This window comes from Pelobates fuscus, chromosome 1 (genome assembly GCF_036172605.1).
Source record: "Pelobates fuscus isolate aPelFus1 chromosome 1, aPelFus1.pri, whole genome shotgun sequence".
Lineage (NCBI taxonomy): Eukaryota > Metazoa > Chordata > Amphibia > Anura > Pelobatidae > Pelobates > Pelobates fuscus.
In genome coordinates, this window is record NC_086317.1 from 400,208,301 (window position 1) to 400,225,572 (window position 17,272).

The 17,272-nt window shown below is 42.7% G+C and overlaps 1 protein-coding gene across 1 annotated transcript in view; it reads left to right on the plus strand.

Moving 5' to 3' along the window:
• LOC134568979 (glycoprotein-N-acetylgalactosamine 3-beta-galactosyltransferase 1-like) overlaps positions 1-17,272 on the plus strand; it is an 82,435-nt gene that overhangs the window by 58,709 nt on the left and 6,454 nt on the right. Inside the window, exon 3 of the mRNA XM_063427748.1 lies at positions 12,885-13,546. Within this exon, the coding sequence (XP_063283818.1) occupies positions 12,885-13,546 (662 nt within the window). The remainder of the gene's footprint in view (positions 1-12,884; positions 13,547-17,272) is intronic.

The following is a 17,272-nucleotide window of genomic DNA, read 5'->3' on the forward strand; positions in this document are numbered from 1 at the left end:
TCCCCCATCCCTCACTTTCCTGAGCATTAGAGCTCCTGTCTGTACTTTCAGTGCTGTGTAGCTGCTCCCCCATGGATCAGTGAGAAGTAGAGAAAGGCAGGGAGGGATATGCTGTAACTTCCTATCCCTGCCTCTCTCCACACACACAGTGACCCCTACTGGCCAGTGCTGGTATTGCAGAGTAATTTCCGTTTATACTGAAATACAATACATTTGTATTGCCTGTATAACTGCAATACTGGCACTGGCCAGGCAGCCTCAAATACCAGCTGTGCCATTAAAATACCAGTCAGGTGGCAAACCTAAGAGTAGTGTGTAAAAAAATAATAATAAATATAAAAATATATATATATATATTTTTAAATGGGCCTATTCCATGGGCCTGGGCCTGGAGCTGTAGCTCCATCAGCCCCTATGTTAATCCGGCCCTGCCTCCCAGCCATGCTCCAGTGATGCCCACGAGCTGCGTTGGGTGCCACCCTACTGTGAACCTCCTCCTCATCCTCATCATCCTCATCCTCCTCCAGAACTGTGCCCTGGCTGGACAATTGTGTACCTGGCCTATGCTGGTGCAAGAACCCACCCTCCAAGCCACTTGTGAATGACTGGCCTGATAACCGTGGAAATTACCCCTCTTCCTCCTCCTCTTCCTCCTGTGCCACATCCTCTTGCATCATCGCCCGAAGCGTTTTTTCTAGGAGACATAGAAGCAGGCACTGTCATCGGCACTGGCCATGTTGGTGGAGTACTCGAAACAGTGCAAAATGGCACACAGGTCTCACATGGAGGCCCACTCATTGGTGGTAAAGTGGTGCTGTTCTGCAGAGCGACTGACCCGTGCGTGCTGCATCTGAAACTCCACTATCACCTGCTGCTGCTCTCACAGTCTCTCCAGCATGTGCAAGGTGGAGTTCCTCCTTGTGGGCACGTCGCATATGAGGCAGTGAGCGGGAAGGCCGAAGTTACGCTGCAGTGCAGACAGGCAAGCAGCAGCAGGGTGATAATGACGAAAGCACGCACAGATGGCCCGCACTTTCTGCAGCAGCTCTGATATATCTGGGTAATATTTCAGGAATTTATGCACCACCAAATTCAGCACATGCACTAGGCAAGGGATGTGAGGCAAACAGGATACGCCAAGAGCTGCTACGAGATTCGCCCATTATCGCACATCACCAGGCCGGTCTTGAGGCTCAGTGGCAACAACCACTCATCCGTCTGTTGTTCCATGCCCGTCCACAGCTCCTGAGCGGTGTGGGTTTTTTCCCCCAAACATATGAGTTTTAAAACAGCCTGCTGTCGTTTCCCCCTGGCTGTGCTGAAGTTGGTGGTGAAGGTGTTATGCTGCCTGGATGAGGTGGTGGTAGAGGAGGAGGAAGCACAGTAGGAGGAGGAGGCAAAGAGGCAAAATGCCCTGCAATCCTTGGTGGCGGAAGGACATGCGCCAAACTGCTATCCGCCTCAGGCCCAGCCGTCACTACATTTGCCCAGTGTGCAGTTAAGGAGACATAGCGTCCCTGCCCATGCTTATTGGTCCACGTATCTGTGGTTATGTGGACCTTGACACAGATGGAGTTGTGCAGTACACACCTGATTTTGTCCGCCAATTGGTTGTGCAGGGAAGGGATGGCTCGCCTGGAAAAATAGTGACGGCTGGGAACCACGTACTGTGGGACAGCCACCGCCATCCGGTTTTTTAAAACTGTCCGTCTCCAGCAGACGGAATGACAGCATTTCAAAGGCCAGGAATTTTGAAATGCTGGCATTCAGGGCCAGGAACACTCTTTCTCTCCAGTGTTTGGGAGATGGACAGCTGAACGCTTCCAGCTTCCATGGGAGAGTGTAGAGATGCTTGGGGACGGTGGCGGACGTGGTCGCGTTGCTGCCACATCCTCTGTTTGCGGGGTGGCAGGTGCCACTGTGACTCCAGAGGTGGAGGAAGAGGCTGAGACAGCACCAGAAGAGGAAGCAGGAGGAGCCTGAGACCTTTTTTGGTTTTTGAGGTGCTTACTCCACTGCAACTCGTGCTTTGCATGTAGATGCCTGGTCATGCAGGTTGTGCTCAGGTTTAGCATGTTTATGCCTCGCTTCAGACTCTGATTGCACAGCGTGCAAACCACTTGTGTCTTGTCGTCAGCACATTGTCTGAAGAACTGCCACGCCAGGGAACTCTTTGGAGCTGGCTTTGGTGTGCTCGGTCCCTGGGTGCGGTGGGCCAGTAGCAGGTGTACTGTCTAGGGGCCGGCTGCTCCGCTTTTGCACCCTACTCCCTCTTATGCTGTGCTGGTGCCTCTGTGCGACCACCGGCTCTTCCTCCAAACTGGACACATCACTCGCATGACCTTCATTCCATGTGGGGTCTAGGACCTCATCATCCTCCACATCATCTCCACCCACTCCTCAACCCTGCCTTCCTTGCCGGTCTGCACACTGCCGAAAGCCAAAGCAGTTGGCACCTGTGTTTCGTCATCATCAGAGACGTGCTGCGGTGGTCCTTGCATGTCCACATCCTGACACATAAGTCATTGTGCATCAGTGCACTCAATCTCTTCATTTTCTGGGGCAGGGCTAGATGGATGGCTCATGGAAACCCCGCCAGCAGAGTCATCAAAAAGCATAAGAGACTGCTGCGATGACTTGTGGCCCAGACTGCTTGGCTGATTTGCAAGGGGGTGAGGTGAAAGACAGATGGACATGGGCTGGGCTGCAGGTGCCAACTCTGAGCTTTCAGCTGAGGACCGGGTGGGAGACAATGTGCTGGAACTGGAGGCACTGTCAACCATCCAATGTACTATCACCTGTACTTGTTCTGGCCTCACCATTCGTAGAGAGGCATTCGGGCCTACCAAATAACGCTGAAGGTTCTGTCGCGTACTCACATATGAGGAAGGTGTTTCACTTGTGCGTGTAGCTGGTACAGATCGACCACGTCCTCTCCTTGAAAACAGGAGCTCCACCAACACCAGCAGCACCATGACCAGGGCCACGTCCCTTATTTGATGCTCTCCTTATTCTTTGCGTTCACCCACCAAACTAACAGATGTTTTATGTCAGACGACAATGTAACCGCCAATAGTCAACAATTTGTTTATTTTTTTTTGTTTATTGGACTGCAGGCTGCAAATGTACTATTTAGCAGTTTAGCAGCAAAACAATTAGAATGTTTAAAACTGCGCTGTAAGCACACTATTTGACGCTTCTATTTGACTCTCAGATATGAAGAGCCTGCCCCACTAATGTACTATTTAGCAGATTCGCATCCAGAAAATAAGTGTTTACAATTGCACTGTAAGCGCACTATTTGATGCTTCTATTTGACTCTCAGATATGAAGTGCACCCCACTAATGTACTATTTAGCAGATTAGCACCCAGAAAATAAGTGTTTACAGTTGAGCTGTAAGCGCACTATTTGACTCTCAGATATGAAGAGCACGCCCAAAATGTACTATTTAGCAGCAAAACAATTAGAATGTTTACAACTGCGCTGTAAGCAATATTTGACGCTTCTATTTGACTCTCAGATATGAAGAGCCTGCCCCACTAATGTACTATTTAGCAGATTCGCATCCAGAAAATAAGTGTTTACAATTGCACTGTAAGCGCACTATTTGATGCTTCTATTTGACTCTCAGATATGAAGAGCATGCCCAAAATTTACTATTTAGCAGTTTAGCAGCAAAACAATTAGAATGTTTAAAACTGCGCTGTAAGCACAGTATTTGACGCTTCTGTTTGACTCTCAGATATGAAGAGCCTGCCCCAAATTTACTATTTAGCAGATTAGCACCCAGAAAATAAGTGTTTACAGTTGCGCTGTAAGCTCAGTATTTGACGCTTCTATTTGACTCTCAGATATGAAGTGCACCCCACTAATGTACTATTTAGCAGATTAGCACCCAGAAAATAAGTGTTTACAGTTGAGCTGTAAGCGCACTATTTGACTCTCAGATATGAAGAGCACGCCCAAAATGTACTATTTAGCAGCAAAACAATTAGAATGTTTACAACTGCGCTGTAAGCAATATTTGACGCTTCTATTTGACTCTCAGATATGAAGTGCACCCCACTAATGTACTATTTAGCACCCCAAAAAAATTAGACTTTTTAAAACTCCGATATAATCGCAGTATTTGATGCTTCTATTTGACTCTCAGATATGAAGTTCACCCCACTAATGTACTAGTTTGCAGAATTCTTTCCTAATCTGTCCCTGAAAGCGGCAGCATCCTCTCCCTACACTAATAAGAGCTCATGTGCGTGCAGCACTAAACGACTCCAGCTTATATATAGAGGCTTGGTCACATGCTGCACTGGCCAATCACAGCCATGCCATTAGTAGGCATGGCTGTGATGGCTTCTAAGGGCACACGAGTCAAACGCTTGTTGATTGGCTGCCCTGCATCCTTTCAAAACACGCCATTTAATCGCCGTACACCGAACTCCAACCCGAACATACAGTGATATGTCCGTGTTCGGTTCCGGGGTCCAAAGACCTTTGCGGTTCGGGTTCGCTCAACTCTGGTTTTAACTCCTTCAGCCCAGCGGGAGGATGGGCCCTGAGGTTGGGGGGGACCTAATGACCCTATAGTGCCAGGAAAACAAGTTTGTTTTCCTGGCACTATAGTGGTCTTTTAATTAGTGTAAATGGAGTACTGGAAAAAATAAAAATTGGATGGGATGATGGGGACAGTGAAAGTCTGTCCCCATCATCCCATGACCAGTGGCACTGTAGCTTCACCTTCTGTCAAGACCAGTGATAATTTTATAAAACTAAAACAATTCAGATGACTAAAATACAATTAAAACTAAAATGGCTTTTTGGTCTAAAGACTCTGACTAAAACTAAATTGAAATTTGCCGCCAAAATGAACACTGGCACGTAAGACACATGGGGGAGGGAGGAGTAGAAATGAGACACATGAAGGGCTGAGGGAATAAGTCACATGGGGGGCTTGAAACACTTGGGGGAGCTTGGGGAATGAAACCCATAGGGGGGCTGAGAGAATGAGACACACGAGGGGGCTGAGAGAATGAGACACATGAGGGGGTTGGGGAAATGAGGCACATGATTGGACTGGGGGAATGAACACAGAGGGGCTGGGGGAGGAATAAAACATGTGGAGGGGCAGGGGGAGACATTAAGACACATGGGGGGCTGGGATAAAGAGACAAGGTGCTGAGGGGAAGAGACCCACAAATGAGTCTATGGAGCAAAAGAGACACAAAGAGGGGCTGGGATGAGGAGGGGCAAAGAGCAACATAGTGGCTGGGAGGGGGAGCAACGAGCAACAGAGGGGCTGGGGAAGAGGCAAAAGAGACAGAGGCTTTAACCCCTTAGTGACCAGACCGCTTTTACATTTTCTTATCGTTTGGGTCTAGAGCTATTTTACATTTCTGCAGTGTTTTTTACTCATTTACTGTACCCACACATATTATATACTGTTTGTCTCGCCATTAAATGGTCTTTCTAAAGATACCATTATTTTCTCATATCATATAACTTACTATAAACAAATGATAAAATGAGACGAAAAAGTGTAAAAAAAAAAAACACACTTTTTCTAACTTCGACCCCCAAAATCTGGTATGCATTAACAAAAAACACCCATGCTAAATAGTTTCTAAATTTTGTCCTGAGTATAGAAATACCCAATGTTAACATGTTCTTAGCTTTTTTGGGAAAGCTATAAATTTAAGTAGCACTTTGTTATTTCCATTTTTTCAAAATGAATGCATATATACTGATATCTGTCAGTAATCCCTGAATAACCCTTCACATGTATGTATTATTTTTTTTATTTTATTTTTTAAAAGAAGACAACCTAACGTATTAAACTTGGGGTATTTTGACTCTTTTCATGCAACCATTTTACCACCAATCTATGCCAAATTAAAAAAACAATACATATTTAAGAATACATGTACTGAGAACTTTAAAGGGACACTCCAGGTACCCAGACCACTTCTGCCCATTGGTGTGCTTCATTTTTCAGTGGCTGTAAAAGTATGTAACATGCAATATTTGGCACTCAAGCTTCTATTAAACTAACCATCAATAAATGTTTTTTTTTTTTTTTTTTTCTTTCCATGATTGATATCAGCATAAAGTGTTCTCTCTTTTGGGAATAAACAATGTGGAATGTTTTAAATGATTACATGTTGGAAGCTTCCAATCTTGCTATGGATCTGGAGATACAACATAGTTTTAGTCTGAACAGGGCTGACAAAGAATGTTATGTTAAATATTGACATATCAATTTAAATATGATTGTTCCTCCTTGAAAACCAATGATTTTAAGGGAGTGGAGAAATAAAAATATTTGTTATAGTATATTAATCAGCTTGTCATAACAGGATTTAGAGTGCTCTATTACAATGAAATGCCTGTTACTGAGAGAAGTGAGAAAACCGGTTTCTGTCATTCCTCACCCTCGTAAAATCACCCTCTAACTACTTTAACCGCTATTAATGTTCTATGAGCTATAATCTTTTATGTCCTCTTTGCTACTCTTATAACAAAGATTAGTGTGTGTGTCTGTGTGTTTGTTTTTTTGTGTTTTAGGAATATTTTTTTCTTAAATGCACATTCCACAATTGAATATAAATTAATACATTGCATCCAACAATAATCTGATCACAGTTAAAAATTGAAATACAATAAATTGAGTTGTTTTCCTCTTTTTATTTAGTTTTTTTTTTTTTTTAGTTTAGTTTAGTTTTTTTAGTTATTCCACTCCATTTTATTTCCTTATGTTATCTAAGGCTTCATACAATGATTAACTAATGTTTGTTCTCTTAAAGGGATACTAGCCCCCTGGCACCATTAGTGCTAAGCCATTTTTAATGCTAAACAAGAGTTTCTAACAGCCCATCCGCCATCCCCTCTGTGCTGCTTAGACCAGGTGTTCCCAACTATTTTTTCCCGTGGAACCCTTTGATAGTGTACCAACATCGTAGAACCCCATAAAAAATATTAGCACTGTAGTGCAAACCTTTCAATTAACATAGCGTGATGTTTTATTTTTTGGCAAATTTCTACAGATGGAAAAATATTGGTGTTTGAGTGAAGGGTGTGTTTGAATGTTTGTATATAATTGTATAGTTTGATTTCAGGGGTGTCTTTGTATGTCATGTTTGTGTGTGAAGAGGTGTGTTTGCATGTTGTGTTGGTGTTTGTTTGCTGGGATGTCTGCGCATACACACGTACACAGATACATACCCACTATTTATTAGAGCGTAAGTCTCCTGACAAAAAGGTGTAATGCAACATTTCAGCTCTATGGAGACTTAATTATGCATAACAAGTGCAAAATCTCAGTAGGAGAATATACATCACTTAAGTTGATTAATTAGTGAGTCAGTTAATCACATGATTAAAAAAATAATCATTGAACTTAAGAAAAGCTCTGACATAGATTCAGTGGCGTACACATGACCCATGGGGCCCCGGTGCGAAAATTGATCCGTGGGCCCCCCCCCTCGCGCTTACTCTGCGCGGGCCGGGGCAGCAACACATGGCGGCGGGCACCTGGTCGCAGGGGTTGCGACCGCGGTATGTACGCCACTGCATGCAGATGCACACACACTTAAAGGACCACTACAGACACCCAGATCACATCAGCTCAATGAAGTGGTCTGGGTGTCAGGTCCCTCTAGTTTTAACCCTGCAGCTGAAAGCATAGCAGTTTCAGAGAAACTGTTATGTTTCACTGAGGGTTAATCCAGCCTCTAGTGGCTGTCTCACTGACAGCCGCTAGAGGCGCTTCCGCCATTTTAAGACACTGAACGTCCATAGGAAAGCATTGAGTAATGCTTTCCTATGGGCGGTTTGAATGCGTGCGCGGCTCTTGCCGTGCATGCGCATTCGGAGCTGAGAGGCGGAGGGATCCCCAGCGCCATGGGAGTCCGGCGCTGGAGAAAGGTAAGTGCTGAAGACACACACACACACACACTCTCACGAACAAATGCATACACACTAGCTAACAGACACACACATTTACTGACAAAGACACACTCAGCAGCAGACATACATACACACTCACTTACAAAACATACACTCTCACTGACAAACACACACTCACTAACAGACATCAAACAGACTCACTAACACACACACTCAGTAACAGACACACACAGTAACACACTCACTGACACTCACTAGCAGACACACACTCTAACACAAACACCAACACTCACACTAACACACACACACACACACACACACTAACGCTCACACACTAACACACACACACTAACACACACACACGCTCACACACACACTAACGCTCACACACACACACACTAACACTCACACACACACTAACACTCACACACACACTAACACTCACACACACACACTAACACTAACACACACACACACACTAACACACACACTAACACTCACACACACTAACACTCACACACACTAACACTCACACACACTAACACACACACTAACACTCACACACACTAACACTCACACACACTAACACTCACACACACTTACACTTACACATGTTTTTTTTTTAATTTAATCCCCCCAGCCTCCTTACCTTTTGGAGTGCTGAGGGGATTCCCTGGGGTCCAGTGGTGCTGCTGGGCTCCTGGGGGGGCCGGTCACCCGGCGGGCTGGCTGGTCCTGCGGGCGCGCGAGGGAGCACTCTCCCCTGAGTGCTTCCTCTTCAGCTCCCTCGCGCGCCGCGTACTGATACCGGCGCCGGAAGATGACGTCATCTTCCGGCTCCGGTATCAGTGCGGTGCGCGAGGGAGCTGAAGAGGAAGCACTCAGGGGAGAGTGCTCCCTCGCGCACCAGCCGGCCGCCGGGTGTAAGCAGGGCCAGCCTCGGGGGGCCCTGAGGTGGCCGGCTCTTGGGCCCCCCCAGGAGAAGAGGCTGGCCCAGAGCGTACATACCGGGTCGCAGGGGCGGCCGGGCCCCCTGGTGGGCCGGGCCCGGTCGCAGCCGCGACCCCTGCGACCCTGGTATGTACGCCACTGCATAGATTACACAGCTAAGCTGTGAACTAGAGTAAATGGAAAAGATGTGTAAAGACATGACATGGAGTATTCTCTAATGTAGATGAAAGTACATAATATTTGTTTTAGACACAAGCATATGCTAATATTTCCATTAAACAGGCATAACATTCTTTCTTGTAAGAATAGGTAAATCATAAATATATACCTAATTAAATTTTGCACTTGTAATGCATGATTAAAGGGAAACTATAGTGCCAGGTACTGTAGCTTCACCTTCAGTCAAGACCCACCCCCGTTAACCTCTTCTGTCACTTACCTGGGTCTATTGCCAATGTCCCTCGGCGCTGATTCAGCTCCACCAACACTCTTTGCCGGCCGCATGCGGGGGAGACCTAATGGCATGCGCGGCAATGGTAACGCTCGCATTAGGATTGTCCCATAAGAAAGCATTATTCAGTGCTTTCCTATTGGGATTTCAGCGGCACTAGAAGTCCTCATGCATAGCGTGAGGACGTCCAGCATTGTTTAGATGACCAAAAGTCATCTAAGAACACGGAAGTCCCTCTAGTGGTTGTCTGGTAGATAAATTGATAAATGTATCTGATCAATTCACCATCCAGAGCTTTGGAGTGTCACCTGTGTTTTATATTACTTGCCAGATTCAAACAGATTGTGGTGTCTGCCACCTTCAAGGAGCACCTCTTAGGTGGATGGTCGGATTACATTGCGAACCTGAGTGTGGGGTGTATTGTTTCACTCACACACACACACACACACACACAGACAGATACAGACACTGGCACAAATATACACACACACACAGATACACTGGCACAAAGATACCCACACTGGCACATGCACAAACTTGGATACACACAGATACACACTGGCACATACACACATAGATATACACACACACTGGCACATACACACATAGATATATACACAGATATATACACACACACACTGGCACATACACACATAGATATATACACACACACTGGCACTTAGACACCAGCACACAGATCTGCACTGGCACATACACAATCATATATATATATATATATATACACACTTAGTTACACATACTGACAGATACACTGACACAGATACACACACTGACACACAGATAAACACACTGGCACATACATACACACTTAGATACACTGACACATAGATGCACACAGATGCACACACAGATACACACACTGACACATGGTGACACATAAACACACCTTGACACACAGAAATACACACCCACTCAGATACACACACTGACACACACATAAACACACTCGCACATAGGCGCAGACACTGACACACAGATGCACACAGTGACACATGCACACCTTAAAACACAGATACACACACACACAGGTCAGAATGTTTATATTTGCAATCACCCCCTGTTAGGTTACCTTATTTTCTGCAGGAGGGTGACTTGTTAGGAGTGCTTCTGGCTATTGATATACTGCTGGTGTGTTGTGTGCTGCTGGCTGAGGCTGGTGTGCTGCTGGGTTCTGGCTGAGGCTGGTGTGCTGCTTACTCCTCGCTGCCGGCGCACTCTGTCCTGGTCAGCGCGCTGTATGTCTGGGAGGAAGAGACAGGCTGTCACTTCCTCCCAGAATCCGATACTACATGAGCCCGGTTTCGCTCTTAAACGGACGCTGTGCCTAACCGGGCCTCTGTTCAGCAATACCATTCTGGTGGCCCTAAGTGCTTGGGCCATCCGATAGGCAAAACCACTCCCCATTTTATTGCATAAAAGTCAAAGTAGTAAAAGGCAGTAGGTTTTGTATCCTCATCATGACAGTGGCTTTTTTAAAGATCTGGTCTATTCAGTCACTTTTGTTATATGTTTCTTCCGCTTTCTCTTTAAGTGTGCACATACACCCAGTCATAAATGTATTTAATTTATTTTTTAATCTTGCTGCCATGACTTTATTTATTTTTGTAAGCAGCATTTTTAGTTACAGATGTCTTTTAAAGAGAAACTAAATTGTATTCCTAACAGTATAGTACCCTATAGTGCCCCATTCGCTCATGCTCCCCCACAGTGCAGATATAATTAAGAACCCTTAATTCACTTACCTGAATCCAGAACCAAATGTTCATCTGGGCAGGGGCAGGCTCTGCCTCTGCTCCTCCCCCCTCCCCCTCCGACATCAGCTGACATCGGGGAACTAATGCACAGGATTACGGCAACCGATAGGAAAGCACTGAATCAATGCTTTCCTAAGGGGTTTTAGCTGACGCTGGATGTCCTCATGCATAGCATAAAAAAAAAAAGGTCCATAAGTCACCTAACAAACCGGAAGCACTTCTAGTGGCTGTCTTGTGGACAGCCAGTAAAGGTTGAATCAACCCTGCAATGTAATTATTGCAGTTTAACAATAGCTGCAATAATTACCATTGCAGGGTTAAACTGACCGGGACACTGCACCAGGGCTGTCTTTAATACTGACTGGACCCTGGGCAGGCATTTGTTTGGGCCCCCTGGGCCTAGCATGCAATCACACACTCCACCCCCACACAAAATATATATATAAATACACACTTAGCCACACTAAGTAGACAAAATACACACACTGACACACATACAGATGCAGACACTGACATACATAGAGATACATGCAAAGACAGATACGCATACACACAAGTGCATACACAGAAACACATGCAGATACACATTTACACACATCCAGATGCACAGATACACTCACTGACAAACATGCAGATAAACAGACACACTAGCACACATACAGATACACAGACAAATACACTGACAAACATGCATACGTACAATAACATACAGATACATACACAGACCCACATGCAGATACACACATACAATAACACACATACAGATACAGACACACACACTGACACACATGCAGATACTCAGACACACAGAATGATACACATTTAGATAAATACAATGACACACATACAGACAAACATTTACACACACAGATACACATACACACACACACACAAATAAACAAACAGATATGCATACAGACACACAGTTACACACGTACTTACAGATACAGAGACACAGGCATATGGACACACAGATGCACATAAAGACACACATATGCATACCACACAGATACACATACAGACACAGATACACATCCAGACATACATACACACAGATAGGGATACGGATACACAGATACAGATGCACCGATACAGATACGCATACAGACACATACAAACTTATACACATACAAAGATGCAAAATGTAAATTCTTTAGTCACCCTCCTGTGTCCTACCTTTTAGGTGCAGGTGGATGACTCCCCTGGGGTCCAGTGGCTGCCTCAGGCTGATGAGGCAGCCACTTCTTTTCCTCACGCTCTGTGAATGCTGGTTGGCAGTGACCTCATCCCAGCATTGTGACATCATCACAGGTGCTTTGAAAGCGCTGCAGTGCTGACTGGGCCCCTGAAAATACATTGCTATCAGGTGGCCCTTAGATCATGGGCCATCCAATGGGCCCCCTCATCGTGTGGCCCGCGGTGGCAGTTCCACACAGGCCGCACGCACCACGGTGGCCGGCGGGTTGAAGGGTCATCTGCTTTGGGACCCCTAGGATGACAGGGCCCGGCGCAGCTGCCCCTTTTGCTCCACGTTAAGGATAGACCAGCACTGCACGCAGACCACTTCAATGAGCTGAAGCGGTCTAAGGGCTTATAGTGTCCCTTTAAGGTAGTAGTGTTGTACACTTTTAAAATGAAGATGGTTTCTCCGTTAACCGGGTTTTTGTTTTACCTTTGCTAATATTCAGATGGTAATAACTTCCTCTGTCCGGCATCATGTTAGACTGGATTTTTTCTATTTACATTATTGGCATTATTTCCGTTTCTTACTAACATCATACATTTTGTATCTCTGTGTACTAGACAACAGCAGCGTAAGTGAAGACCTTTCTCGCAAGGTGCGCGTATTGTGTTGGATAATGACTGCCCCGGGTAATTTACAAACCAAAGCCATTCATGTGAAACACTCTTGGACGCGTCACTGCAATATTACTTTATTCATGAGCTCTGTACCCAATGAGAACTTCCCAACTATTGGTTTGGGCACTAAAGAAGGAAGAGATGAACTCTACTGGAAAACTATACGGGCCTTTCATTACATACACAAACACTATTTTGACCAGGCTGATTGGTTCTTAAAAGCAGATGATGACACATATGTTATTATGGAGAATTTACGCCTGATGCTCTCAAATTATACACCAGATCAACCCATATACTTTGGTAAGCGTTTCAAGCTCTTTGTCAACCAAGGGTATATGAGTGGAGGAGCTGGTTACGTACTTACCAAGGAATCCCTGAAACGTTTTGTGGAAGGATTTCGTGCAGGGAACTGTACTCATGATTCACCTGTGGAAGACCTTGAATTAGGAAGGTGCATGGAGACAATGGGCATTTCGGCAGTTGATACAAGAGACAATAAAAAAAGAGAAACCTTCAACCCATTTACTCCAGAGTACCATTTAACCTCAAAATTTGCAGTGGATGAACTCTACAGAGACTATTGTTTCTATCCTCTTGTTGAAGTAAGTTCTAAAATATATTTTAAGACAACATTTCTACCATCTCCCCCCTTTAATTTATTCAGGTAGCTTAACAATTGTGCTTATATTTTTGAACCTGTGGGCAAAGATCTCAGGCTATCTGTTCCAAACAGTCAAGCTAATCAGTGCCTGATATGTGAGAGTTTAGTTCTCCTCACCACTAAAGCAGTCAAATAGTCACACAAATTGCATTAAAGAAAATCAGTCAACACAGGGCTAGTTTAAGTCTCTTGGATTCTTGAAAAGATTTCGAAAATGTGACTTGGCCTCCATGTTAGTAATGAGATTAACTACAGCACAAATATATAAAAGGTTATGCTTATTTTTGCAAACACTGAAATTAAAGCCATTAAAATGAGCAGTCCTTTGACATAGTTTAAGTTATGTTAATTCCTTTATCTTTACAAGTCATCTGTCATTTAGGGGTTAATATACTGCAGCCTTAATGTCATAAAGTGCTCACTTGTCCTTTTTTTTTTTTGCCACAACAGCAACGGCATGCAATATCATGACACAGATGATTTTTATTAAATGGGTCACAGTAGCAGGCTCTCTCATTAACTGTATCAACAAATGAAAAAGACATACAATGTCAAATGAAAAATACAATGTAACACCTGCAAGTTCTGGAGTAGCCTATAGACAGAATACACAATGCATAAATCACTGAATACAAGGATCCAAAAATATCTGTATGAGATACCAAAACATTTGTTATAAACCCAAAAATAATTATACATACAAAGAAAAGAAAAGCATACCCGACCTAGTGAGAAGAAGGACAAGAGTCAACCAATAAGCCCCCAACGTTTCGACAAAATGCCTTTATCACGGTAACCTGTAGTAAATTAGTGTATAAAACCCTTATATACCCATGAGGAAAATAAATAATGAAGAGCACCTGTAGAACTGTGTGGCCACCCAAAATGATTGAGATCCTCCCAACCATACACATCTGTTGACTATGGTTGCCAAGGAAATCAATTAAAACAAACATAAACAGGAAAAAAAAAATGTGTTAATCCATAATTCAACATATTCAGAATAAATAAACATATATATATGTCACATGGTATATTTAAAAGAAGATAAACATAGTTGTTTGTGATGCGCACAAAAATATATATTTATACATCACATAATACATCACATGATACAGGCATATATTGGAATCCGTAATCTATGGTAAATACCCCAAAGAGAATCAAGGAATTCACCCCACCATAAGAGAGACCGGAATCGCCTTCACAGTAGTGATGGCCAATAGGGCACCAAAACAATGTTAGCTTAATAGTAGCAGTTTTTGTGTATATATCATGCTATGTATAAGTGTGTAATTCCCTGTCATTTAGGAGTTTGATCAGTTATCTTAATGCAGTCCTAGCCACACCTCCCCTGGCTGTGACTCACTCAAGCTCCAAGAAAAAAATCATTTTTACAGTGTGTTTACCCTAGAAGGTGTTATCTCCTGGTCTGTTGATTGAACTTTAACCTCTTAAGGACTGAGACAAATGTACACGTTGTGAACAAAACAAAACTTAAACAAAACCTGGCATTTGCGCTACATGTCTGTCCAACCGTAATTCACCTCTTTCATATTAAATACACCTACCCTTATTATATATCATTGTATTTATGGGACACAGGGCTTTCATTTAATATAAAAAATTTAGCTATGAAAATAATTTAATATGAAAAAAATGGGAGGAAATAAGATTTTTTTTTATTTTCTTTAGTTATACATGACATTTTAACTGTCAATGTCATAATACGGTTTGCTTTTACTGCAATAAAATACACATATTTGTACTCAGCAAAGTCTTACGTGTACAACAGTACCCCCTATGTACAGGTTTTATGGTGTTTTGGGAAGTTACAGGGTCAAATATAGCACGTTACATTTGAAATTGAAATTCGCCAGATTGGTTACGTTGCCTTTGAGACTGTATAGTAGCCCAGGAATTAAATTTACACCCATAATGGCATACCATTTGCAATAGTAGACAACCCAATGTAATGCAAATGGGGTATGCCCAGTCTTTTTTAGTAGCCATTTGGTCACAAACACTGGTTAATATTTGTTTGTGTGTTAAAAATTAAAAAAACTAAAATTTTGGCCAGTGCTTGTGACTAAGTGGCTACTAAAAAAGACTGGACATACCCCATTTGCAATACCTTGGGTTGTCTACTATTGCAAATGGTATACCAGCATAGGTGTAATTTTCATTCTTGGGCTACCATAGGGTCTCAAAGGCAACGTAACTGTCTGGCGAATTTTAATGTGAAAAAAATGAAACACAAGCCTTATATTTGACGCTGTAAATTTTGAAAACACCATAAAACCTGTACATGAGGGGTACTGTTGCACTCGGGAGACTTCACTGAACACAAATATTTGTGTTTCAAAACATTAAAAAGTATCACAGCAATAATATCGTCCGTGTAAGTGCTGTTTGTGTGTGAAAAATGCAAAAAACTTCACTTTTACTGGTGATATCATCATTGTAATACAATTTTACTGTTTTGAAACACTAATATTTGTGTTCAGTGAAGTCTCCCAAGTAAAACAGTAACCCCCATGTACAGGTTTTATGGTGTCTTGGAAAGTTATAGGGTTAAATATAGTGCTAGCAAATTAAATTCCCTATACTTTCAGCATGGGTTGTCAGGTAGGTCCCGCTAATTGTAATTAATTAAAATACCTAATTATGTAAAAATATTACATAAATATATATGTAGAATTAATATGTGTATGTGTGTGTATATATATATATATATATATATATATATATATATGTATAATTTTTTAAAAATATTTTTATTTATATATAGGTATATATATATATATATATATATATATATATAGTGATATATACATATATATTTATGTATATAGATATATATTATTTCATTCTATGTTTATTTTGATATATATATATATTAATATCACAATACAGTTAGAATGAAATAACACACATCTATATGTTTTTTAATTATTTATTTTTAATTATTTTTTTAATTTTATTTTTTAACGTATTTACATTTTTTTATATTATATATATATATATATATATATATATATATATATATATATAACAATAATTATATATATATATTTATATTTAATCAGTATCAGTCTACGTGTACATTGATAATAGATAGATAGATAGATAGATAGTAAAATACACCTAGACAGTGTATGTGTGTATATGTGTATATGTATATAATTATTTTTTTTTACACTGATTAACTGTATTTTATTTGATTTCCAGCCAGCAGGGGGACTAACTGTCATTACAGGCAGTCCCCCTGCTGGCAATGCAGCAGCCAGCTAACCCGGCCATGTGATTGTGAGGTCCTCGCAAGGACCTCACTCTCACATGGCTGGGGGGGCCCGGAGGAGGCAGGATCCGCCGCGGGGGTTTCTCGGGGATCCCAGGTTAGTCTCCCCAACCGCGATCACCGGCGTGGGATCGCCGGAGACCGGGTAAGTAAGAAAAACCGGAGGGCGTACTATTACGCCCTGCGGCATTTAGAGCTGCTTAGAATAGGGTGTAATAGTACACCCTCCGGTTTTAAGGGGTTAAAAGCACACAGGAGTTTGTTGCAGGCTCTAGTAGGCAAAGAACAGAACAGGTGGAAACACTCCAAATAAAACACACTGTCCATTACGCTCTCTTTTCAGGAAGTGTGTAGAGGGGCTTTGTG